The 24,654-nt window shown below is 41.5% G+C and overlaps 2 protein-coding genes across 8 annotated transcripts in view; one reads left to right on the top strand and one right to left on the bottom strand.

Moving 5' to 3' along the window:
• The first annotated feature begins 3,238 nt into the window (after positions 1 to 3,238).
• On the top strand, positions 3,239 to 12,624 carry g6pc3 (glucose-6-phosphatase catalytic subunit 3). Its single transcript, XM_061232026.1, has 6 exons — positions 3,239 to 3,842; positions 5,982 to 6,092; positions 9,780 to 9,866; positions 10,118 to 10,236; positions 10,888 to 11,029; positions 12,019 to 12,624. The coding sequence occupies exons 1-6, from the start codon at positions 3,625 to 3,627 to the stop codon at positions 12,359 to 12,361; spliced, it is 1,020 nt and encodes a 339-aa protein (XP_061088010.1). The 5' UTR covers positions 3,239 to 3,624; the 3' UTR covers positions 12,362 to 12,624.
• Positions 12,625 to 12,786: 162 nt separating this feature from the next.
• The window catches only part of LOC133122196 (histone deacetylase 5-like), an 84,191-nt gene continuing 72,323 nt past the window's right edge, over positions 12,787 to 24,654 (bottom strand). For all 7 annotated transcript variants that reach the window (XM_061232023.1, XM_061232025.1, XM_061232024.1 and 4 more), the window contains 6 exons: positions 23,648 to 23,745; positions 22,757 to 22,875; positions 21,390 to 21,523; positions 20,328 to 20,412; positions 19,833 to 19,986; positions 12,787 to 18,863 (listed from right to left, as the gene is read on the bottom strand). In XM_061232023.1, the coding sequence (XP_061088007.1) occupies positions 18,824 to 18,863; positions 19,833 to 19,986; positions 20,328 to 20,412; positions 21,390 to 21,523; positions 22,757 to 22,875; positions 23,648 to 23,745 (630 nt within the window). In that variant the 3' untranslated portion in view covers positions 12,787 to 18,823. The remainder of the gene's footprint in view (positions 18,864 to 19,832; positions 19,987 to 20,327; positions 20,413 to 21,389; positions 21,524 to 22,756; positions 22,876 to 23,647; positions 23,746 to 24,654) is intronic.

Raw genomic sequence — 24,654 nt, 5'->3', positions numbered from 1 at the left:
GGTGCTGCAAAGAGGAATGGGCAAAACTGCCCAAAGATTGTGGCATCATATTCAAAAAGACTTGAGGCTGTAATTGCTGCCAAAGGTGCATCAACAAAGTATTGAGCAAAGGCTGTGAATACTTATGTACATGTGATTTCTTAGTTTTTTATTTTTAATAAATTTGGAAAAATGTCAAAAAAACTTCTTTCATGTTGTCATTATGGGGTGTTGTGCGTAGAATTTTGAGGAACATTTTTTAAATTTATTCCATTTTGGAATAAGGCCGTAACATAACAAAATGTGGGAAAAGTGAAGCGCTGTGAATACTTTCCGGATGCACTGTATATGCTGGAGCAACAGGTGTTACAATTATTCCTGGTCTTCCCTATGGTTGTACATGTATTTAGAGAGTGATCACCCTCACATTTTATGCACTTCATTCTAGTTAGTTCCTTACAGGAGATCATGACTGGCATTTGCTACCATTGCTTTCGTGCTTTCAAGGGAGAGCAACAGTCTATAATGGCAAACTATGAATTCAACAAATGCAAATATGAATTTCTATTTTCTAAAAGTACTGCCGAGTGATTGGCAAGGCTGGCTCCCTGCAATTTTTATGAAGTAATCAGTAATTGGTAACAGAATACAATACAACCCTGTACATAAGACACATCTTAAAGCCTCAATCAAGTCTGCCCTGAGTCTCATTTTACTAAGCTTGAAGAGATTGGATATTCCTATAGAGATAGATAGATCTTGCTTTATTTATCCCCAGGGGTAAACTTTTTGTGACACAGCAGCATAGCATAAAAACAAGTAATCGTAATACATAATAAATAACTAAATAAAAAGACAGTGACACATGACATGGTAATAATGGCAAGAAAATGTGCAAGTTGTCCAAAAGTCATGGGATATCCTGAGGATTGTGTAGGACTGCGTCTGTGACTGAATATGTGCCTCATCAGCCTCAGCTCGTCATGGGGTGGATGGGAGGGGTTGGTCAGGATAGCTTCCAGCTCCCCCCTCATCCTCTTTGCTGCCACTACCTCCAAGCGGTCCAGTTCAACTCCCACTACACTACTGGTGTTGAAGGCACTGGAGAAAGCTGATTCTGACAGACCTGCGCAGCCTCTCAAGGTTTATATAGGCTCTATGGAGCAGGTGGATGATAGCGTCCTCCACACTCATATCAGCCTGGTATGCAGACTGCTGGGGAGCCAGGGAGTTTTTCACCAGGAATCTGCTGTAGAACCAGTCTCTCAAAAGTCTTCATGACATGTGATGTCAAACCCACCAGCCTGAAGTCATTGAGAACACTGGGGCATCCTTTCCTGGGCACCAGAAGGCATTGCAGGAGGTCTTCCAGACCTGGGGCACCTTCCTCAGCCTCTGGGAGAGGCCAAAATTGCTGCACACACCTTGAGCACCATGAGATTGATGTTATCTGGTCCCATGGCCTTGTTGGTTCAGATGTTGGAGGGTTGCTGTCACTTGGCAGAGAGTGATGACACTGCTGGTCAGGGTGGGGTGGAAATAGGGCTTGTGGAGAGGCTGGTGGCTGAGGTTTGAAAGGGGGGACTGGTAGAAGTGGATAGAGATCTAGTTTGCCTGCTGAGTCAAACCTATTGAAACCGAGGTTCAACTAATTTGCACACTGATGAGTCTCTCCCAAATGCTATATCAGCCTGCTAAAAGCCAGTGATCCTTTTTGATACTTTAGCTGCAGTCCTATATTAAGCTGACCTTGAGATATAGGCCAAATTAACACACATATCAGTTTGGGGCAAGTTGTCTCAATGACTTTGGGGCAAGTTGTCACATGTGACAGCTTTTCCCTGCTATAAATTGACAAATAGAAAAATCTATGTGATATTGTGTAATCAACAACTAGGTTTATTGAAATAGTACTAATGTTATTATAAATTGATTAGTATATGTACATATAGTTTATTGCAGCATACATATCCCTGGACTACACAAGAGTTTGACTATGAAATTGATGCTTGTACACAAGACCTGGCAATTTATGTCTGCCAGAACTGTGAATCTGAATCTGAAGAGTTAGATTAGTCAGATATACAGTAGACTACACCTGCCACATGCAACAGTGTTCTGCTGTTGTTAATTTCATAGATTGTTAATTGGAGGGGCGGTGGAAGCTTGTATTCCACTGTTGTTTTGTCATAGAGATTAATGACGGGGAATGGGGGGTAAGTTTATCATGGGGATTGTTAATGGTCACAGAGATTCAAGGACAATTGTAATTGTGCTTTGGGGGCCGTACCCCCCATATTTGGCCCCGCTGCTCCTTTGGTTATATTTGGTTTTGAATTTTAAATGAAAAAAAAAACAAAAAAAAACAAAACATAATTCACAATGACTTAGTGTAGTGTACCCACTGATGGGGCAAGTTGTTACAAGCGCACACTCTCTACTTAGCTATCTATATCTCTGTACTGAAATAACATATTAACTAATACAAAATACAATATGTTCCTGAGACTTAATTCTTTCAATTGGTATGACATTTATTCCATTGTGATGCACTGTATTGCGCCAAAGAAATTTAATAAAGACTGAAAAGAGTGACAATATGCTACACTCTCCCCTACTATTTAAGATAGCTCTAGTGTAATTATGGCTAGTTATAATTCACATTCAATATATGTGTAATTTGAGATCTCTGAAATATAGTTGTAGATATCTGAAATTCAATTAAGACTAGTGAAAATTGAATTCTAGATCATTTCAAGATGGTCGAACTGGATTTTAAATCATGGTTATCAACCAAAAATCCTAATCTTGTTCTGATGACTTGGAAGCGCAAATGAAACAAAAACCATAATCTTAATATTTAAACGGTCTTATCACAACAATTGACGGACGCAAACTGCTGCAAATATAAAAACATATTGTGATTTTGTTCCCCTGGTTGCCAAGTTCGTAGTCATGGGCTGGGTTCGATTCCAAATTGTATGCGTTCTTCCTGATGTTCCCTTCCCTTACTTAAGGGGGGAATTCCCAAAATGCCAGGATAGAAAAACGATGAAAATGACATGTATTTCATCCTGAAATTTTGGGGATTCCCCATTGAAGCAAGGGAAGGGAACGCTAGGAAGAAATCTACAATTTGGAACTGAACCCAACCTAGGACGGCTTACATGCTTGTCATCCTTTTTTTAAAAACGAGGCATTTTCTCCGGTATTTACCTAAGTTTGTCCCTTCTCTCTCTCTGTTGTCAGGAAATCGTAAACGAGCAAGCTGCTGCTGCTATATAATAGACTGCATCTATCTGATCTACCATACTGATGCGGGAAGACGATATTCGCAATAGCTTTCAGCGAACGCTACAGCATTATTTGAGTTGACCGAGTTTGCCTCGCATTTACCATGCGTTTTTCTGTAATCAGTCAAAAAATAGGGTGCCAATAGCAGGCTGAATTACCGTCTTAAATCGGGACAAACACTAACTTAATATTGCTTGTTTTTAATTTGACGCACCGCACCGGTAATGCTTCGTGTTGGCTCACTGAGATAGTCAACTAGCTTTTTATTTGTATAAAACAGTTCTTTGTTTAGTGGCTTAACTAGCTAACGTAAATAAGGAAGTAGGCTACCGGGTGCCCTAAGCTTCAAGGATGGAGACGGTGCATACGCAAGGCGTTTGGATGGCCGAAGCGCTCCAGAAAGGAACGATGGAATATGAAAAACAGTGGCTTTTTGTCACACACATGGGTGACCCCAAAGCTGCCTTTCTTATTTATTTTCCAATTGTCTACTACCTCAACAAACGGACTGGAATTGCCGTCGTCTGGGTGACTGTCATTTCAGAGTGGCTTAATCTTGTTTTCAAATGGTGAGGACTTATTTTTAAGCAAGACATATCCATCTAATGGATCACATAACGACAATGAGTAGATGACGAGTTGCACTTCAGAAAGTGTTGAGATAAGATTATAGTGTTACAATCTAGCTATGGAAAACCTTTTTCGCAGCCGTCTTTCAAATGTTGGTTTTTACTGCAGTTCCAAGCTGCCGCAGTAACAATTCTAATTTTGTTACTTTATTATTTCCCCCCCACAAATGAATTTCTAATGGGCCTTTTCAAAGTTAAAATGCTGAAATGTGCTTTTACAATTTTACAATTGCCAGTAGGCTATCACAGTGTATAACAATGTATATGCACAGACCGAAGTTACAATGTATATCCCTCTGCATTAGGCTACAGTAGACCTACTGGTAGGGTCACTTCATATAAAGTGAGACTGCATTAGCATTTTAATGTATTATAACTTTGAAGATGACTTCTTTCAGTTTGTGAGGGAGATAGCCAATTTGTCTTTTTAATTGTTTCTTGAATAGTTGTAAGTTCTGGGGTAGAGGCATGTTAACCTATGTGACAGAATGGTTGTTTGATTAACCAGAATGACCAACCATTCAGGAGATGGGGCCCTCAAAGTTGACTCAAATTGGACCCCCCACCCTACCTAAAGACACCGATATCTCCTACAAAGCAAAAAAGTCACATTGGAAGGCGATGTCCTGACCTTTGAAGAAATCAAAGGCTAGGTCACAACTCAGTATGCCAGAGACTGGTGGCTTAGTATGGTGGTGTCTGTTTATATTGCACCCAAATGGACCTTCCAGATAATTTAAGTCAAAATGAGATGAGCCAAGAAACAGAAGTTGACCAGTAGCTTCAAAATAGAAAAGTAAAAAATCTTCACACTTGTCACACATTTTGCCTTAATTGAAATTCTCTGTTTTTCATTCATGTGATAAACAAATGGGAACACTGAAAACATTTGAGGTGAAAAAGGAAATCATAGGCATCATTCAGGATTCGTGTGTTAAACTCACCTACCCACTATATACTCAGAAGTCTGATGTTGCTCAACCGATAGCACGCACAACATGAAAACTTTAGGAGATGTAAAGAAGTGTCTACCCTATAACATATAAGGTAGATTAGTAGGGTGGCACAGTTGCCTGCAGTAGGACTGTTGCCTCAACAAGAAGGTCCTGGGTTTGAGCCCTGCCCGGGCCCTTTTGTGTGGAGTTTGCATGTTCTCCCCGTGTCTGTGTGGGTTTTTTTCCAGGTACTACAGATAAAAATGAGCTCAATAGCATACTCTGGCACATTTACATTGATGTGGAAACTGAAAATGTTGATTAATGTGCACTGTCCCTGGTAAATATATGAAATAAAATAAGTTTCATGCATTACTTTTGCTAATTAAGGTTTAAAGACAAAGAAATCACCTGATTTGTATATTAATTTATTTTGGACCAAAAGTATTGAAATTGTGGATAACCTTGTTTGCAAATGTTCCGATAACAGAACCATACTGTTTTGTTTATTTTGGAATAAAGAAGATATCTGTGTCTATGATTGGGTGGGGGGTCCAATATGGGTCAACTTTGAGGGCACCTGACTCCTGAATGGTTGGTCATTCTGGTTAATCATGGGTCAGTGACGACAGGTAACAGGTTGGATAACAGATTTAAATTGCATTATTTAAATTGATTGACAGTGTGGTGTTATGTACTAGAAAGCATTTTTAGACACTTTTTAGTTTGATTCAGCATTTTCTCAGCACATGTTTCTCAACACTTTACCTACAGCAAGTGCAACTTTTATCAAATAAATAATAATACATTTTTAATTTCCTGAGCACTACATGAGATCTCACCTTGAATATTTGCTGGTTATTGGGTGGTAATAAAATAAATAAAATATTTTGAAAACTCATCTCTGTTATCCCATATGACATTTGTGACTCATACTATTCTAAATTAAAATAGATAAAATACAATACAATAAATTTCAGAAATAACTAAATCTAATTCTAATGAAGGTAAATATATATAATTAGTCATTTGTAGTAATTTGATTATCTGATTTCAAAACTCGGTGTGGGTAAGTATTGTTTACTACATCCCAGGTATGGTGCCCTAACATATCGTTTTGGTCATCTTTGTCCTCTCATTGCAGGATTCTATTTGGCGAGAGACCATTTTGGTGGGTTGAAGAATCCCGTCTGTTTGTGGAAAACCCACCCCAAGTCCAACAGTTCCCCCCCACCTGTGAAACGGGTCCAGGTAGGTCAGAAAATAAAATTCCATTAGAAAGTAATTAATTCCTGTATAACAGTAACAAACACAGCCAAATTCACAACAAACAGGGCTAAGGAAACCCAAGAACATTTGCTCTATTGCGACTCGTTCACGGTCACATAAAATAGGCTACACAATATATTAACGACAGATTTACTGAGACTATGACTAATTATGCAGTCGAATAAATGAAACGCGAGAACATTGTGACAAAATTATTTTAGGTAGGCCTATAGTAAAACGAACAGTAGGCTATGGATGTCAATAAAAGATCGGATGATGAGGCAGCGTCCCTTTTTTACGAAGGAACGTGGTGGTTCAGCCGAGGACAAATTATTGATTAAGTACGGACGGAATAGACACAAGTTAACTTGTAATGGAAGAAGGTAAAACTGTATTCACAATTGGTTATTTACCCTAATGAACTCGTATACAGAAGTTTAAATTCAAAGCTGCGTTTCATAGCTACGAACTGCTGATTTCAGCGCTTAAAATAAAATGGGAATTAATGCGCAATTAATGCCTGCTCGTCCACGCTGGTTTAGCGCCTTTGCTCCAGGTATATGCATGAACATATTTAACGCGAACATTTTCCCACTCTAGTGATTGTGGCAGGCTTTGTTTCTGAATAACTTTTCTTCCTTGAATTTTGAACTAGGTCATCAATATGGGTTTTAAAAGTGGGGGACTCAACTTGACTCAATTTGACTTCCATTAAGTGTATTAATCAGGAGGTCACAATCAATCTCCCTGGCTCTGGAGAACAGCGTGCATTTAGTTATATTAGCATTTAATGCAATACACCACAAAAAAGATGCCCACAGATGCTCACCCCTTACAAACATGAAATTATGTATCATTTTACCTAACCGAACACATATAGAACACACAGAAACATACAGAATTCAGACTAATCACACACAATTCAGGTATGACTTCATATAGCTGCACAATGCTGTGGGTCAATATCCAACACACTTGAACACACCAGAAACATCTGTTCATTGTTCATGCAGTGCACATAGGGCTACTTCCTTTAAGAAATGCAGAGTAAGTAATGGATTTCCCTCTTCAGCAAAAATGTCTAAACGTCTAAAGCACCAGAATGATCTATAGCACGCTGTTCTAGAAACCTTTGTTAATAACAGGATATATCTATGTGCTGAGTCAGAGTAAAAATGAACATTTCATGAAAAACAGGACATGCTAAGGTAACAAACCTCCCTGTCTGTAAGAAGACTGGTACAAACGAAGATATGCTGGATTATTTTACTCCTGACTCTTTTATTCGTAACAAATGGTGACAAGAACATAATTTAATGTAAAATGGCAGGATGTTAAAATAAATAAATCATTTTATTTTTATAATAATACATTTAAAATGCAATTTCTAAAAATCCAAATGATGTGGCAAGAAGGCCCCAAGTTAAATAAATATAGGAAAGCATATGCAACATAACTTGATAAATTGCTTATTTGATAAAAGTTTAATACAAATGTTTATCAATAGTTTGGTATGCAGAAACATCTTTTTGAACCGTGCATTTATGTTGAAACGCATGTGCACACAAAATTCAGACCACTGTAGTGGTTACCATTAGGGTAAGGAGTACACAGCTTAGCTTTGCTGATGAGATTAATAAAAAAGCTGACATCCTCGTACCTTGTGCGATCTTGCAGCTGACCTCGAAAACCGAACATCACAAGACAGTCAAAAGTATTTCAGATTGAGGCCAACCGAACCATTCAGGGATGATTTCTCAAGTCATGCCTCCCAAAAGATGCATTTCTGTGCACATTTAGTTGAATTTGGGTGCCAGGGCCACTGATCTCTGGCAGTGCTGAAGTGAGTCATTACCACTCCTCTTCAGGGATTGCTGAGGTGCACAGCTGGTGTGTATTTCATTTGACTGTACCCAAGGGTTCAGAGAGCCTTCTTGTCTCTTCGCTGGGAGCCGGGTAGAGAAGAGTTTTGAGGCTGAGAAACTATATTTGAGAACGTGTGGACAAAAATAATTTGATTTAGTTCATGAAGATTTAAATGGTTAACGTTTACAAAAAAATACCAACCGACATTTTTTCTGAAGCTGAAATTGTAAGCTCTGTTTCAACTAAATACGCTTTCGTCACTAGTGGCAACACGCACACATTGGTTGGTTGGACAATTGAAAGAAAGATTATAGCTGCATATAACTTCCTGTCTGGCTATTTACATTCTGAACTAGCAATCGACAAGCTTGTTCTTTCACGCAATCTTTGGCTATTTCAGCCTACCATCTGTATGCCGGAGCAGAAATCGAGATTCATTAGACCAGGCTACGTTTTTCCAGTCTTCATTTATGCAGTTTTGGTGAGCCCATGCCCACTGCAGCCTCAGCTTTCTGTTCTTGGCTGACAGAAGTGGAACCTGACCTGCTGTTTTAGCCCATCAGCGTCAAGTTTCAACGTTTTGTGCATTCTGAGATGCTTTTCTGCTCACCACCTTTGTACAGAGTGGTTATCTGAGTTAATGTAGCCTTTCTGTCGGCTCGAACCAGTCTGGCCATTCTCCGTTGACCTCTCTCATCAACAAGGCGTTTCTGCCCACAGCACTGCCGGCTCACTGGATGTTTTTAGTTTTTTGCACCATGAGATCTAATTTTTTTTCCCCATTCTGATGGTTGATTATCTGAAGCTCCTTACCTGTATCTGCGTGATTTTATGCATTGCACTGCTGCCACACAATTGGTTGATTAGATAGTTGCATGATTAAGTTGGTGTACAGGTGTTCCTAATAAAGTGCACAGTGAGTATATATAGGCCTGTATAATGTTGGCCAGAGCTAGCTTACCTACATAGTCCTATGTAGTCCCCTATCTGAAATTATTAATTATCCCTATCTGAAATCGAAAAAACTTTTTTTTTCTTTTTTAAAAGTTTGTTGGGATAAAAGCAAGATCTTTAGTCCAGTAACCTGTTATTATCCATCGGATATTGAAAGCTAAAAGTCCCTGCCTAAAATTAACTACATTGATTGTGAAATAACCACAATTGCCCTGTGGCAGATAAAATCAAATGCATTGGTAAAGTGTACTGTTACATCAAAATATTAACCAAATTGTTTAGAATGCCAACCTGTAGTGGTACATTAGTCCCGTCGCCTATGGTATCTATACAAAATTTTTAGATTTACACCATTTTCCAGAAGCCACAGGGGAGAGGGATGAAAACATGAAGAATTATAACGTATACATTTATGTATAATTACAATGTTGACATTTAAATTGAACTATTTAAGATAAAAATATAATAAATTTGAAAATGCAATTACATTTTTCAATTACACAAAAGCTACCGTATGGTTTGATTTATTTTACCGTTATTTTTACTCCAATCCTGTGAGGTGAAAGGAGAAGACATTTTGTTTATTTGTATCCCTGCTCTGCTTTATGAAATAAAACACTAGTGCAATCCGGAGTTTCCATATCTCCCTGCGCCCGGCTCGTCTTTCCTCTCCGGGGTGTGTTACAGCGTGTGACAAGTACCTTGACCTGGGGGCATAATCATGTGTCTGGCTGTTCTCTGGGTCTCGGTAACATTTCTGTTAACGCTAATGAGTCCTGGAATAGGGGTGACTTTGGTTCACCCACCAATGACAAATGAACTCTCTCGTTGCTTTTCCCCCGGCCCCAGGTAGCCCTTCTGGACATGCCATGGTGACGTCTGCCGTGTGGTGGGTGATGGTATCTGCGGCTGCCTCTTTCCTGCACTCCTGTACACGCAGGTCAGTCCAGAATTCAGGCATTGCACTGACAACACCGCAGCACACCTTGTCCAATCTCTCTGCGCGCTTGTTCGTTTTTTTAAAGATTGGCCCTGTGCCCGTCAGCTCAAGCCAAGTCTTGCCACCTTCTGCATTTCCTTCGATTGGAAATGTTTAAACACATTTCTTGAGTTTTTCCCCCTGTACAGCCACTGTAGAGCTGCATCAGTTTTAGCAAGTGTGGCCTGTTGAACTCTCTCTATCTCTGGCAGCCGGCTGTTGATGGCAGTGCCCTACCTGCTGTATGTGCTATTCCTGGTGGCAGTGGGCCTCTCCAGGATCTTCATTTTGGCACACTTCCCTCATCAGGTCATTGCTGGCACCCTGACAGGTCAGTATGGACACAAGGATAGGTCTATGGATTATCTGTTTCACCTGATAATGTGTCACATGGCATTATAACCACTTAGCACATGCTCTTACCCTGTGACATGCAGAAGCAAGACCTAGCAATTCCATTTTACCATAACACCCTCTGTACCATGTTGTGTGTTTTTTTTTTTTTGTATAAGCCCAGGAAAGGTACTGTTGATTCAGCAGATAGTTAGTAAAGCTTATGTTTGATATTTGAAGAATGAATGCAGGGTGTACCAATTAAGACGTGTTCATATGGTCATAAAGAACTGGCTAAATTAAGGATAAAGTGAATCTTGATTTCAGCTTGTGTTTAACAATGTTGTATTGTAGGTGTGACACTAAGTGCACATAAGTGCAAGGGGAATGGGGGGTTTTTACAGGACAACTTTTCTCAGAGTACAGTCTATTTACATTGTGCACATTCACTATGTAGGATTTTACCTGGAGCTCCTGAGGGTGACAGTCTTGTTCAAGGGTACCAGTGTTAGTATCATACCATAGATTCGAGCTGCTCTCTGATGAAATCTTTCATTAAGTTGCCTGATGGAGCATACTTTAAGGTTGCAGATACAGTTGGTGATGCCTGTAATACCTGAACCAGCAGTATTCCCTCTCTTTGTGGCAGGCTTTGCGCTCGGAGTGGTTCTGAACCGCACAGTTCCAGAGAGGCGTCCTCTGCTGTTCTTCTTACAGACCTGCATGGGCCTCTTTCTGGGGGCTCTGCTACTACATTCTGGCTTGGAACACTTTGGGGTTGACCTGTCCTGGTGAGTCGGGTCTCACTACAGACCATACTCTCAATCCATGGGCATATAGCTGTTGTAACTGAAAAGCTTGATTGGTGTACCATAGGGGTGCTACACCAAGGGCAGATCCACTTCAGGATTTTGTTGCAACTTCAGCTCCTAATTATTTAATTAGCTAATTAATGTCTTGATCAAACATGTATATGCACCAGCTGCAGACTGCTAGAGTATCCTAAACATTGTGCTGTGTTCAAGTACAGGAGTGAACCAGCATCATTTTTAGACCTGTCAGAAACATTAATTAAGGTAATTGGTTGGAACAAAAACCAGCTCGCAGGACTGGAGTTGTGCACCCCTGGTTTAGCAGTTTTGAAAACATTTCACATTTATGGTCTCAGTGAGTAGAGCCTCTGTACGAAATCCACATACTATTCTTTCAACTGTGTGTCTTGCACCTAAATGGTAAGGTTGTACAATGATCAATAAGCAACCTGCAAGGATGAACATAGGTTTAAAATGTCTGAGTAATATGGAAGTTGTGACTTAGGTATAGCCAACTCTATTTTAAAGCTATGGTCATAGTTGTAGGTTGCTTTGCTTACCGTTGTACGGTCTTATTTTTTGAAAAGTTGAAAGAATAGTAAGTGCATTTCAAACAGATGTGCAGATGAGTGTTAATGTGAGAGATGGGGAATCCTGTTAAACACTCATAGTATTATTCCAGGGGGTTATCAAAGATACATGTAACAAAAGGATGTTCTCAGCACAAATACTATTATGGCAAAGTTCTCAAAATATTTTAGATTTAAGTATTAAATGAATCTGTGCTCTCCAGTTTGTTTCCTGTTTTCTTTACAGTGACTCTTGTAAGGCCTGTACATGATGAGCCTGGCAGTGGAGCACCTATTCCTCTTAACGATAGCTGGTGCTACTTTTACTCACAAAGTAAAAGTAGCACTGGAGCTAGCCGATTACTCTGTCGAGCTCATGTAACTGGCTCTGTTCTCCAGGTCCATTACGCTGGCGAAGCGTTGGTGCTCTCAGAAGGACTGGATCCGCATGGACTCCAGGCCGTTCTCCTCCCTGACCCGGGACTGCGGCGCCATGCTGGGCCTGGGGCTGGCGCAGTTCTGGAAGCCTGGAGGGTGGCCCCTGCCCTGGGTCCCCCGGACACTGTGCCTGGCGCTCTCCTCCTTGGCCCTGTACCACATCAACAGAATGCCCCTGCCCTCCTCCCCGCCTGTGCTGTTCTACATCCTGTACTTCATCAGGTTCACGGTCATGCCCCAGGTGGTCATGGTGCTGGTTCCAGGGTTTGTCCACCTCCTCACCGCCAAGAATAAGCAGGAGTGATGGCGTATTACGACGAGGGGGCGATTTTAGGTATTCAATGAAAAGCCAAAAAAGGGGTGTGTCTTTATGTATCAGGGAAAAGAAGGGTGTGTACCCTAAAAGTCCAGCCACATTTCAGCAAAGGTGTGGAATATTCCTTCCTGAATCTTTCCACCGAATGCCCCATGGCAGAGACTGCATTATGGAGCATTTAAGAGTTGAAATGTGTTTTAGTAATTAAAGAAAGTCACAAAATAAATTAAACATCAGAATTTGTGAGAAAATGTCCATGTTGACAGTGTGATGTGTACACAATTGCACACAAATTGCAATTATTCCTTGAGAGGAATGATGATCAGAAATGAGAAATCATTCTTTTTTGCCATCAGTTACTCCTGTACCTGTTTAATTTGGGAAGTTAATTAATAATGGGCATTAAACTGGTCTTGGCAGAAACAATATAATTTATTTACACAAAGACAAATGTTATAACATGATACAAAATACTTTGAAACATGAAGAGATATAACAAAGACTGATAAAAGATAACAAGATTTCTTTTTTCCCCGCATTGTTTTCCCTCCAGAGAAAAAGTAAAAAAAAAAAAAAAGTGACAAAATTATACATTTTCTACAACACATTACTGGTCATCAACCACTGTAAGGACACACTTGAACTTAAAAGAACACTCAACCATTTGCTGTGTCCACCAAAAGTGTTCTTGAATACAAAAACAACTTGGAAATGAAGTCAAGAACACATTTTTTCCAAACGGCAAGAAAGAAACAAATCACCAGCACTGGTTAATTTGAAATGGGTATAATTTTAACAATGCGTCATTGAGAAAAATGTTATAAAGTGCCATCTCTGTTTGTCTTGTGCCAAAGAAAAAAACATGCTTGAACTTGTCCAAGACACAATGCGTGTTCCCGCCTCACTACAGCTTGAAACCTTTCACCAAAACTACGGAGACAAAAAAATATCGTCACACGGTCAGTAGTGACAACTGACAGTGACATACAGGAAACTGGTACACGCTTCACCCCAACCCCGACAGTTCGTATTCAAACAGGCACAACAGTAACCACCTTCTCAATGGCTGTTAGGGAGGGTTAGGACCACATTCTCGCGCTATTGCGGCTACTCCCACATCCAGATTGTACTACGTCAATATGGCTGACAACCTGTCGGAATGGGGGCTATAAAGGGACTGGGGGGGAAAGTGCTAACTGTGGCATACCATTACCATCGTCCTTATCCTTACTTAAATTACTTAAATGCCTAGTATCATCTGGATGTCTGTAGTAACCCAAGCCATGTCAAAACAGTTGAAACAAGCTGAATCCAGGCAGGGCTTAGGCATTGTATTGCTCACCATAGGCACATCAAAAGAGAATGTATTTGGGACATGGGAGCAAAGCGAGCTTGCCCATGTCGCTGCCGCACCCTACAATTGTGCTTCTTGTAAATGTGGCTGTGAGTTTGTGTGCCTATGTGTGTGTTGTATATGTATATACACAAATAATACAGTAGATCAGAGTAGTTCTACTGTATTCTACTGTAGCTTCAAGTGATCTACTGTAAGCCCATGAACTTACACACACGTAGGTTAGAAGACAGTGGTGATTACACAGATGTGTTTGCCCATCTGGACCATATTGTGAGAGTCCCTGTCTATATATTACAGCCAAGCAGAATAAATCTTCAGTAGCAAAATGGATACAACTCCATCAACATTCTACATTATTATGGCTGTCACTTTGGATTATACTGCAGAAATTCATTTATTTAAAGGACCTGGAAAGTTTCAGACCAAATGGATGAGAAAACTTCTGACACAATTCATGTGAATCCCTAGGTAGTTTATCCAAAAATGTCCCGAATCCTGTTTACTGCTGAATGAAATCTGACAAAAAAATGGGGGTGGGATACATCAACCTGAAGTGTGATGACAGAACATGATATTTGACCATTTATGGGCAACGGAAAGATTTTGTTTTCTGACAACACAGCACAAGAAGCAGCACTGGGTTCAAACAGAGGTTTGGGTTATCTGGGGGTACGATATAAATCAGGGCTAAGCCAATGGACAGGATGCTAGCTCAGTAAGGTTTGTAATTGAATTCCAACACATGCCAGGCACTGGCTGCCCTTTTCCCAGAGGAAGTGGTCTCTGGTACCAGGTATTACTGGGTAAAAATAGCTCCCTCAGTGACACTGGATTCTGCAGGATGAAAATTAGATAAAAATAAGAAAACAAGTACAATACTAGCCAATTTCATGGGGGGATTTCTTACAGGACCAAAATGCAGTATACCAAATGTATTAGCACTATAAAAAGGGGTGGTTTGAGGTACCAATGAACCTGCCAATGTGACCCACTGCTATGCTACCATAACCTACGTCATGTCATATGCTTAACACGGACTGTCCTGCCAATATAATAGGTTTCAGTGTCCAGAGTAAATTAACTTTCACCAACAACGCATAATCAATCCCCCAGATCATAACCTCCACAGTATCAGGATATCAACATAAAACTGGAAACGTGTATCGGGCAATGAAATTAAACACGATGTGAGCAAGAAGCTAATAAGCTGAACAATATTGCCAGAACTGTAAAAATAATCCCTGTTGAAAGTGGGATTTGCAATAGCATCACTGCATTAGTCTGCAGAAATCCGCACCCTTTCCCTGCAAATTTGACTTAAGACCCCCAAACCCTTGTACATCCTGGTGACAACAGACAATAGGAGAAATCCTGGGCATTCTCTCATTTGACTTCCATCACATGAGCACTGGGCAGGCGTTGCCCCCAAATGACCCTTCACATAACCTGGAAGAGCTGCAGGCTCTGTGCAACGTAACAGTGAATTTGTGTGAAGGGGAACAAAACTACAGGCCCAATGTTTAAAAAAAGGTGTAACAATGTTACAATGAGTATAGTAAAAAATAATAATAATAATTTGAAAATGTACACATACATACCCTGAAATAAAACGCCAAGGAGAGTCAACGTTCCCTTTTTAAGATTCTTACTGCAACTGGACCGTTTCATCACAGAGTGGAACAGTACACAATGCAACCATCAAAATGACATAAAAGGAGAAAATAAAAAGGGACCATGATTTTTTTTTTTTCTCATCAAGAATATTCACAGTTACAGATTACTAAAATAGTGTGCAATGCAATACATATACATAACTGTTTATATACAATGTGTATATAAATGTATGTATATGTACGTCTATTATTTTCAACAGGAAAGCATTTGAAAGAACACAGACATTAAGGAATGTGCTTTGATAATCTCAAATGTCTGCATTTCAATATAACCGAGACATTTCATATATTCCAAATATATGTTAAAAGATGGTCATGTAATTCAAAATCCAACCACAGTGTATGGAGATTCAAACACCAGGACATTAGAAGGACACATGTGAAACAGACCTCTCTTTCCAAAGTCAAAAAATATACAATTACTCTTTAAATCTCAACAATTATAGATCACCAAATACCAGTATACACAACATATGAAATATCAATAAATATACATATTTACCGAATAGCAAAATAGTGTGGGCACGACATTAAAGCTATTTTTATGGTAATTGACGGATGTTATACACCTTCTATCGTAAGAAGACTTTTTTTTTTTATTGTGGCTCTTTTGTGCTATGGCTGGTTAAATGCAAGAAAAAAAGTCTTTAAAATCTTGTTTTTAAAAATTATTTGCTCAAATTGACCTATAAACAGGCCTTTAAAACCACCTGCCAAACAAAATTACATCAGAGTTGTAAGAAACTCACAACAGGTAATTTAAATGCATTACTCATTAAAAAAAGCCAGTCCTACATTAACAATTATGACAAGACTATCTGTTGCACAAAAAAGTAATGGAGGTGAAAAATGCATACATCGCATGCCCGCAGATCTTAATGGTCAATAATTTAGGTCAGCTTAATGGTGGTGCATGTTACCTGTACAAATACAGTGGCTATAAATAAATCTGTATGAAACCGATTTAATCCTCCATTTTGTATTTGCAGAGGAAAAGGTCTAGAGTTATGTTCTATGGCCAAAGCCTCTTCATGCTAGCAGGCACGTGTGCTCCGGTTCCTGCCCTCCCCTTAAACATCCCAAAGGAGACGAAGACAGTGACAAACGGCACGTTGTATAACTTTCAACTGGAGCTTTTTGAGTCAAAGTAGCTTCAAAGTAGCTTCTGGACAGAGATTTTGGCACTACCGCGTTTTTTTACTTTTTATGTTCAGTAAAAGCAAACCGATTGCTTTACGTACACACTGCCACGAACCGACTGTTTTACGTACAGATTGCATTATCACTACATAAAATGTCCTGGCTGGAAAGAACATTGTGGATGAAAGGCAAGAATGACAGAGGATAGACACACTTGTGCATCTCATAGTCCAGCAGTGTAACTAAATTAGCTAAACCTGGATCCAAAGATATACAAGAAAAGCTGCTTGGGGAACATTATCAAGGTGCACCTTATACAACCAAATGTCAGTTATGTTCCACTATATATTTTTCATAATACAGTTTACAGTATACAGTTTACGACAGTCCTCAATATGTCAGTGTTAAGAGTTGTAAATCAAAACTGAAAAGAACAATGGAATTCAGAAAAAAAACTATACTCAATAAAATATTTGATCATATTGCGAAGATTAAAATCTTTTTAGGCCAGGTTGATGTAGTGTACAATTTTCCAGCTTTGGCGTTAAGAAAATTCTGAAATATCATTACTTTCTCAATTTCATGAGTGACATCAGGTGATTTTGCTATCACCTTAAAACAACTCCCCTTTACTCAAATGAACAGCTTTAGATGTAAAAAAGAAAAAGAAAAAAGAAAACACTTTATCTCACTCTTTTTCATTAAATAATACTTTTATATTAAAAGTCTATATGGTTGGATTTATGATAGCCTGTTACATTGTTATTGAGAAAGAACTGCCAATATGGCATCATTCCTCTAAAAATCAACAAAAAAGTGATTTCAGCTAAGAATAAAAGGTGAACACATTATATACACATGACAAGAGACGTGAAATAGTTGGTCGCAAATTGTATCGCAAATGTCCTAATAATTACACAACCTGCCGTTTAGGGCACAGTACGAATAAATAAAGAGGAAGAGGACAGGCTTGAGGTCATGGACCAGCAGGTGTCCCAAAATGACCTTTGACCTTATGCCTCATACACTCCCAGCACTCCTCTACTGGCAACGGTAAACGACAGTGTGGGAGAAACAGAAAGAGTGGACAGGAAGAAAGAATCCGACAATCGTAGTTAGAACGTCTGTAGAATTGGTGCACTTTTTAAGGAAATTAAGGCATTTTTCCATAAAAATGAGAGTAATGATTGTGTGGATTTTTTGTTGTTTTTTATTACGTTTTCGAAAAGGCACCGAGTTCCTCTTGAAACTTTCCAACGCTCATCTCACCTGCTGCCCTCCACACTCGAGGACAAACGAGGAAGGCCCTCCTCTCATCTTAGCGTTCAGTGGCCATCCTGAAGTTCCACAGGGGGCGCTGTGGGGCTGCTTTTGCCTCGGGTGTGACTGCGGGACGTGTCTGGGGAGGGGGGTGTTATGTAGTCCAAGGAAAAGTTTGGCTGCGGCAAAGAAAGTTGTGTTTCGGCAGCCCTTAGTGAAAATACAAAAGCACCCCCCCCCCGCTCTGTGATTCCCATTCCAGTCAACTACTTAAGAGAACAAAACGACAACACAAATATACATACAGTATACATATGCAGGAATATGCATACAAACACACAAAAGCGCATACTGGTGTGTGTGTGCGCATGTGCATGTAGATGTACGTGTGTATACACAGACACGCACATGCACATTTGTATACATACATCGAACATGTAAAATTGTGCTTCAAGCCACCTTATTGAATTGAACAGAGAAATATACCAACAAAGACAAAGAGAGCAACCGCACACGCTGACAAGAAATAAAGCGATCCAATCAACGTTTCGTATTTGTGAAAATGGTTTCACTTCTCATTCAGTAACTCGTCTGTTTTAAGAGTCAGTCCCGTTCGTTGGCTTTTCCATATGCAAAATAAAAACTGCACTTTTAGAGACACCTCTCTTCAAAAGAAAACCCACTGAGGTGGTTGTCACCGCCAGTAACCAAACTGGTGTCTCCACCCTGCAATGTCCTGCTTTTCCCTGCACGTGTACCTCTCCTCTCCTCCTCCTGTGCATCCACCTGCCTCGTCAGCCATTTTGTCTGTCCGTCGACCCCTCCTCAGGGGCAGTTTGCCGGTTAAAGGCGGTGGGGGAGGGTTGGGATGGGTGGGCTCTAGCGTGTGTCCGTCAGGTGGAGAAAAATGCCCCGGGTTCGGTGGGGGGTTTCAAAGGTGGAGACCGTGGGGGCATGGGGGTGAGGTGTGGGGAGCGGGGGGTCTCTCCGGGTGTGTCGGTGTGAGGTTTCGGCAGCGCCCTACAACACTGGCTCCTCCTCCATGGGCTCTTCTGCAGGCCTGCGGGCCCAACACAACACCAGTCAATCAAACACCGTCCAATCACGGAACAACAATCCAAAGGAGCTCCATCTTTTGGGCTAAACTCCATCGGTCATAAACGTCTGGATTGGAATTTGGAGGATTTGGTGAGAACTGGCATGCTTTAGGGTGTTGAGGAGATGGGAGTGTGAAATTAACCACTTCAGCAGCAGGTTTTCTGATAGCAGTTTACAGTGCAGCAAAAGCAGCCTGAATTTATTCCTTTGTGATAGTTGCCACTGTTACATTGGGTTTATACTAGTATTTACTACGATTACTAAAGTTCACTAAAGCAACTTTGAGGTGGGTCTCTGGTGTATCCATCCCAAACCAACCCAATAAGTGACCAAATTATTCTCAAATATATATATATACACAAATAGTGTTGGGTTGATGGAGGGGGAAAATCAAAGGCTTATAAAAATTGTACCAAGAACACCAGAGCCTAGGTGATTCTTGCAGATAGGAGGGGTTGAGAATCATATTTTCCAGAGGAACTTAGCATATAACAATAAATAATATTTTTAAAAACAATATCAATATCAAAAACAATATCTAACTACACCAAGGTGCAGAATTAAATTTTATAAAGAGAATGTTAATTTCATACAGAGAAACACAGCTAAGTAGAGCTCTCACAGTTATGCCCCAAAGTCTGAAAGACTTAATCATAGTAATAGTCATATTAATGGTAATGGTCATGTACGTAGTGCCAGGGCGTGTACATAGTGTCAGGGCAGGTACGTAGCGGCCGTGTGTACGTAGCGGCCGTGTGTACGTAGCGGCCGTGTGTACGTAGCGGCCGTGTGTACGTAGCGCCCGTGTGTACGTAGCGGCCGTGTGTACGTAGCGGCCGTGTGTACGTAGCGGCCGTGTGTACGTAGCGGCCGTGTGTACGTAGCGGCCGTGTGTACGTAGCGGCCGTGTGTACGTAGCGCCTATGTGTACCTGCTGGATGGCTGACTGGCGCCTGGCTCGGTGTCCACGGTCAGGGAGGCCATGGCGTTGACCGTGTCGGCCTCGTCCTTCTCTCTCCGCTGAGCCTCCATCAGGGACTGGCCCACGGTGGGGGCGAAGCGCTGCACCGAGCTCCAGTGCTTACCTGCAGGGCACAGAGCGCGTTTCAGCCATGGGGTACGAGCTTGCGGTATACTGCACTTGTGGACGAGCTCTGAGGTTAATTGCAAACACTTGTGGGATATATCCCACCTGGCAAAGCATATATACATACTGCCTTCAAAATTGTCCAAATGAAGGCACCTTAGGAGGCATCATTTTTTGGAATTGGATGGCACTCGATGCCTTAGACTACTGCCTAAGATGGCAGCCTTTTTGACGTTTGAGATGCAGCCATTTATTCCAAGAGACCAGGCGAGGCTAGTCGAATGCAGAAAAGAGTACCATTTGAACCCAGGTCTGTAAAAGAAATGAGTGGAGACTCACTCTGAATCTCGATGACCTTCTCCAGGGAGGCGGCCGCTTTGGGACAGGGCTCCTGCTGCAGGACGGCCTGAGGCAGGGGGTCCAGCTGTGAGACAGAGAATAAACACCCCTTTACACCTGGTCCTTTCATGTGACTTGTATCTAGATAGTGTCCGGATGTGATTTGACCACATTGCATTTACACTTGGCGGTCAGATGTGTATCCGGTAAACCGGATTTCGGAATTATCTGGGTCTTCTGGGTCTATCTGGGTCTTCCCCAGCTTATCTGCAAAAAATCATCAGACCCTACACCCCTGCCAGACCGCTTCGTTCAGCCTCCACAGGCCGCTTGGCACCTTCCCCTCTCAGAACCTCCACCTCACGCTCACGACTACTGTCTGTTCTGGCTCCACGGTGGTGGAACGAACTCCCCGTTGAGGTCAGAACTATAGAATCTCTCCCCACCTTCAAGCGCAAGCTGAAGACACACCTCTTCTAGCAGCACCTCTCCCCATTCCTCCCTACCTCCCTGTGAACCTTAATTGTTGTCTCTGTGACTTGCTTTGTGTATCGGTATTTTTAGTTGGCCAGGTAAGCAGTGTTTGGATAGTTAACTTTGGTCACTTTTGCTCTGTTTGTTTGTTTGTTTAAAAAAAAAAAAAAAAGGCCCTTGTCCTTCTCTTTGTTGTACAGGTAGCAGTTGAAATTGTACTTCCCTCTAGGGTCTTTCAGCGAACTTATCCCTGGTTATGGGTATGCACTTTGTTGTACGTCGCTCTGGATAAGAGCGTCTGCCAAATGCCAATAATGTAATGTAATGTAATGTAATCTGTCTGTATTGCTAGTGAGCGTTTAATTTGGCTCAAACACCAAACCTGTGTGTCCTCTGTGCGTTTTGTGCTTGTGTAGATACATGTGTTCTGGTTTGGAGGACGGCTAAGGTGCGTGACGTTATACTTCGGGAGGTCATTCACTTTGGTTGTCATATGCGTCTTGGAGAGACGGATGCAATTGATTCTCAAACCACCTCCTGAAGTGCTCATGCTCCCACCCCATTGGCTGCCAAGGCCGTCTGTCATACCTCTTCCCCCAGTAAAGCGGAGACGCAGGACTCGGAGGCGTCGCAGATGGCAGTGAGGTCGTGACCCCCCTCGAGCGCCAAGACCACACGGCCGCCAGCCAGCGTCATCAGCTGCTTGGTCAGGTGACCGAAACCTGGGGACGTAAAGCGTGATCAGCCTTTGCTGCCTGTTTTACGGGGAAATGAAACCAGACAGCTTCAGTGGGTATTGCTGACCAACTCAAACAACCGGTCAACCTAAGTCACGCCATATCGGTGAGACTTAAATTACAATGGCAATTCAAAGGAATGGAACAAATATTCTGTAAATATGGTTTTACTCCTTTCATGTGTTATTCATTCTGGGCTGCTCCTGCCATGTCACAGGGGTGTAGTACCACTATACACCAGCAGAGGGAACTAGTGTCAAGAATGAAGGTGTGAAAGGCAATGGAGAACCTCACCAGTGGATGAGGACTTGGGATGTGATGCAATGAATTATGGGGCGTTAATTATCGGCACAACAATTATGGCACAATTGTTCAGTCTCACTGTTAGCAGTTGAATGTTTGAATGTGATTGAGAAACTTAGATGCAATTAAAAATGTGAAATTTGTGAAAATCTTAGCAGCTGTACACAAATATAGATAGCGAGGTCATTACATTACATTACATTAATGGCATTTGGCAGACGCTCTTATCCAGAGCGACATACAGTTGATTAGACTAAGCAGGAGACAATCCTCCCCTGGAGCAATGCAGGGTTAAGGGCCTTGCTCAAGGGCCCAATGGCTGTGCGGATCTTATTGTGACTACTCCGGGGATCGAACCACCGATCTTGCGGGTCGCAGTCATGTACCTTAACCACTACACTACACGCCGCCCTCATCACTGGAGCACACAGCTGTGAGGTAGGCCTTCTGTCAGTATTTGAAAATTGTTCTATACACTCTTTCTCTGCCCACAGAATGTTATAATGTGATGAGGACAAAGATTAGATAAAGATATATCACTGCATTTATATAACGCTTTTCTCAACATTCAAAGTGCTGTACAGAGATGTGTAGCTCCAATGTGGGTGATTCACAGCAGCCATTTTGTGCCAGAATGCTCACCACAAACCAGCAGAGGTGGTGAGGGAGAGAACTATTTTAGCCAATGAAATCAGGGGATGATTAGGTGGCAGGTAGAAAAGGGCAGTTTGGGAATTTAGCCAGGACACCAGGGAACACCCTACTCTTTGCGTTGAGTGTCATGGGGTCTTTTTTTACGACCACAGAGAGTCAGGACCTCGGTTTAAAGTCTCAGCCCAAGACCAAAGATTGGCTCCATCAGTGAAGATACATGCTCTACGACGGTAAGTTGCTGGGCTGGAAACTGAGACTTACATTTGGCCGTTACGCGGTAGCCGCCCAGAGGAGACTGGTGACCCTCCACGGCATCAAACCCTGCCGATACCAGCACCACATCTGGGGAGAACTCGTTGGCGATGGGCATCACCACGGTCCTGTAAAGAGGCAGAGAAATGGAGGTGAGGTAAAAATCACTACACAGCTACAGTACACTGATCAAAGCGGGCTGCAGAAATGATGGAGCTCTCGACCTGGGTCAAATATGGCATTGTTTGGATTCAAATAATTTCCTGTGCTCAATAGATGTTGAGCCAACCAAGAGGACCAGAAGGTGGGGTTTGCAGTTTTTGAGAGTATTCCAATACACCAGACAAGTTCAGTAAAGCATAGAAAAGTAATTGAATCAAAAACAATTACATATTTGACCCAAGTCTGTGGGACTCTAGCTTCCAACAGGGAACCCTCGGACCTAACAGGACCCAATTCCATCATATGGGGCGACATGGCTCAGACAGTAAGAGCAGTCGTCTGGCAGTCGGAGGGTTGCCGGTTCGATCCCCCGCCCGGGCTGTGTCAAAGTGTCCCTGAACAAGACACCTAACCCCCAAATGCTCCTGACGAGCTGGTCGGGGCCTTGCATGGCAGCCAATCACCGTCGGTGTGTGAGTGTGTGTATGAATGGGTGAATGGAGAAGCATCGATTGTACAGCGCTTTGGATAAAGGCGCTATATAAATGCCTGCCATTTACCATTTTACCATTTGCCATCAATAACCTACCCAATGTCTACGCATTACGATCAAGCACCATTGTAATTTTGCAATTGGATCTAGGAAAGTCAGCCCCAGAGTGCTGGTCACCGTCACTATTAATAACTGGTTCCTGTTTCCCTGTAGCTGCCCTTCTCCTGGAGACTGGTGTGAAATACCTGAAGGCGGTCAGATACTCCACGTCCCCCATGGGCGGCTCCACGCCCCCCGTCCACGCGATGTTCACGTTGTACCCCGTACCTGCGCCGGCCCCCACCTGCGGACACACAGAGGCGGGCTGCTGTGAGTGCTAGTCCCCTTCCCGCGAGTGACGACAAACTGGGGAAAATTCATGCTTTTGTTCCCACGCTCCATTGCACCTCCAAGAACGCAAAGAGCTGCTTCTCTGAAAACGGATCAGCGCTTTTACCTTGAAATATTTTAACCATTTTCTCTCCAATCTCAGCTGTCCGAAGCAAATGGACCTTGCAATAACAAGTTATTCAAAACATACCCATAATATATTAAATTATTAAACTTACATTAACATTTACATACATATGCAAATTATTTTACACAATGACATAGTAAATATGTACATTAACGTACTATGTTGTCAACCCCTAGTTCCCAAAATTTCACAGATAACTCCTCAAGGACATTACACGTGATGTATGACACTGACGTTCCTGTAATTCAATACTGTGCAAAGGAAAGGCGTAGCTATACTGCCTGTAGACTATACTGACTTTTATTGAATGTCAGCCTCTACAAATCATTCACCTTTTCTGAGCTGAATCATTTATAGTAATTCGGTATCAACTGAATGTAGTATTTAGATTTTGTTAAGATGAACTGCTAACACGTAACATAAATAATAATTAATTTAATTATGAATTGAAATTAGCTACTTTCCTGTGGTTTATTTAATAAATATAGCAGATATAATATTTTAATACTTAACATTAAGAAATATGTTCTGTTGTTTTGAGTTGGAGGTTGCAATGGCTTGTCAGTCCAGAAACTTCATTTTAGTCAAATCAGACATGGACAGTTGTGGGGCTTTTATTCTCAAAAACACAGCTTGATGACAGTTATGATTTAAATGAGCATAGCTTGCTGGAGTAGAAAGATATTATTAATATGACAAGTAAGCTGAGATTCTCCTCTTCACAGTCATATAAAT

Source organism: Conger conger, chromosome 2, assembly GCF_963514075.1.
Source record: "Conger conger chromosome 2, fConCon1.1, whole genome shotgun sequence".
Lineage (NCBI taxonomy): Eukaryota > Metazoa > Chordata > Actinopteri > Anguilliformes > Congridae > Conger > Conger conger.
The sequence above is the reverse complement of the archived record's forward strand: the minus strand, read 5'-3'. Positions and strand labels throughout refer to the sequence as shown.

Excerpts from the sequence above, each read along its gene's own strand:
- g6pc3 (XM_061232026.1), top strand. The coding sequence starts at position 3,625 with ATGGAGACGGTGCATACGCAAGGCGTTTGGATGGCCGAAGCGCTCCAG. Across the intron at positions 3,843-5,981 it reads CTTAATCTTGTTTTCAAATG|GATTCTATTTGGCGAGAGAC; the intron begins GTGAGGACTTAT and ends CTCTCATTGCAG. Across the intron at positions 9,867-10,117 it reads CTGCACTCCTGTACACGCAG|CCGGCTGTTGATGGCAGTGC; the intron begins GTCAGTCCAGAA and ends TATCTCTGGCAG.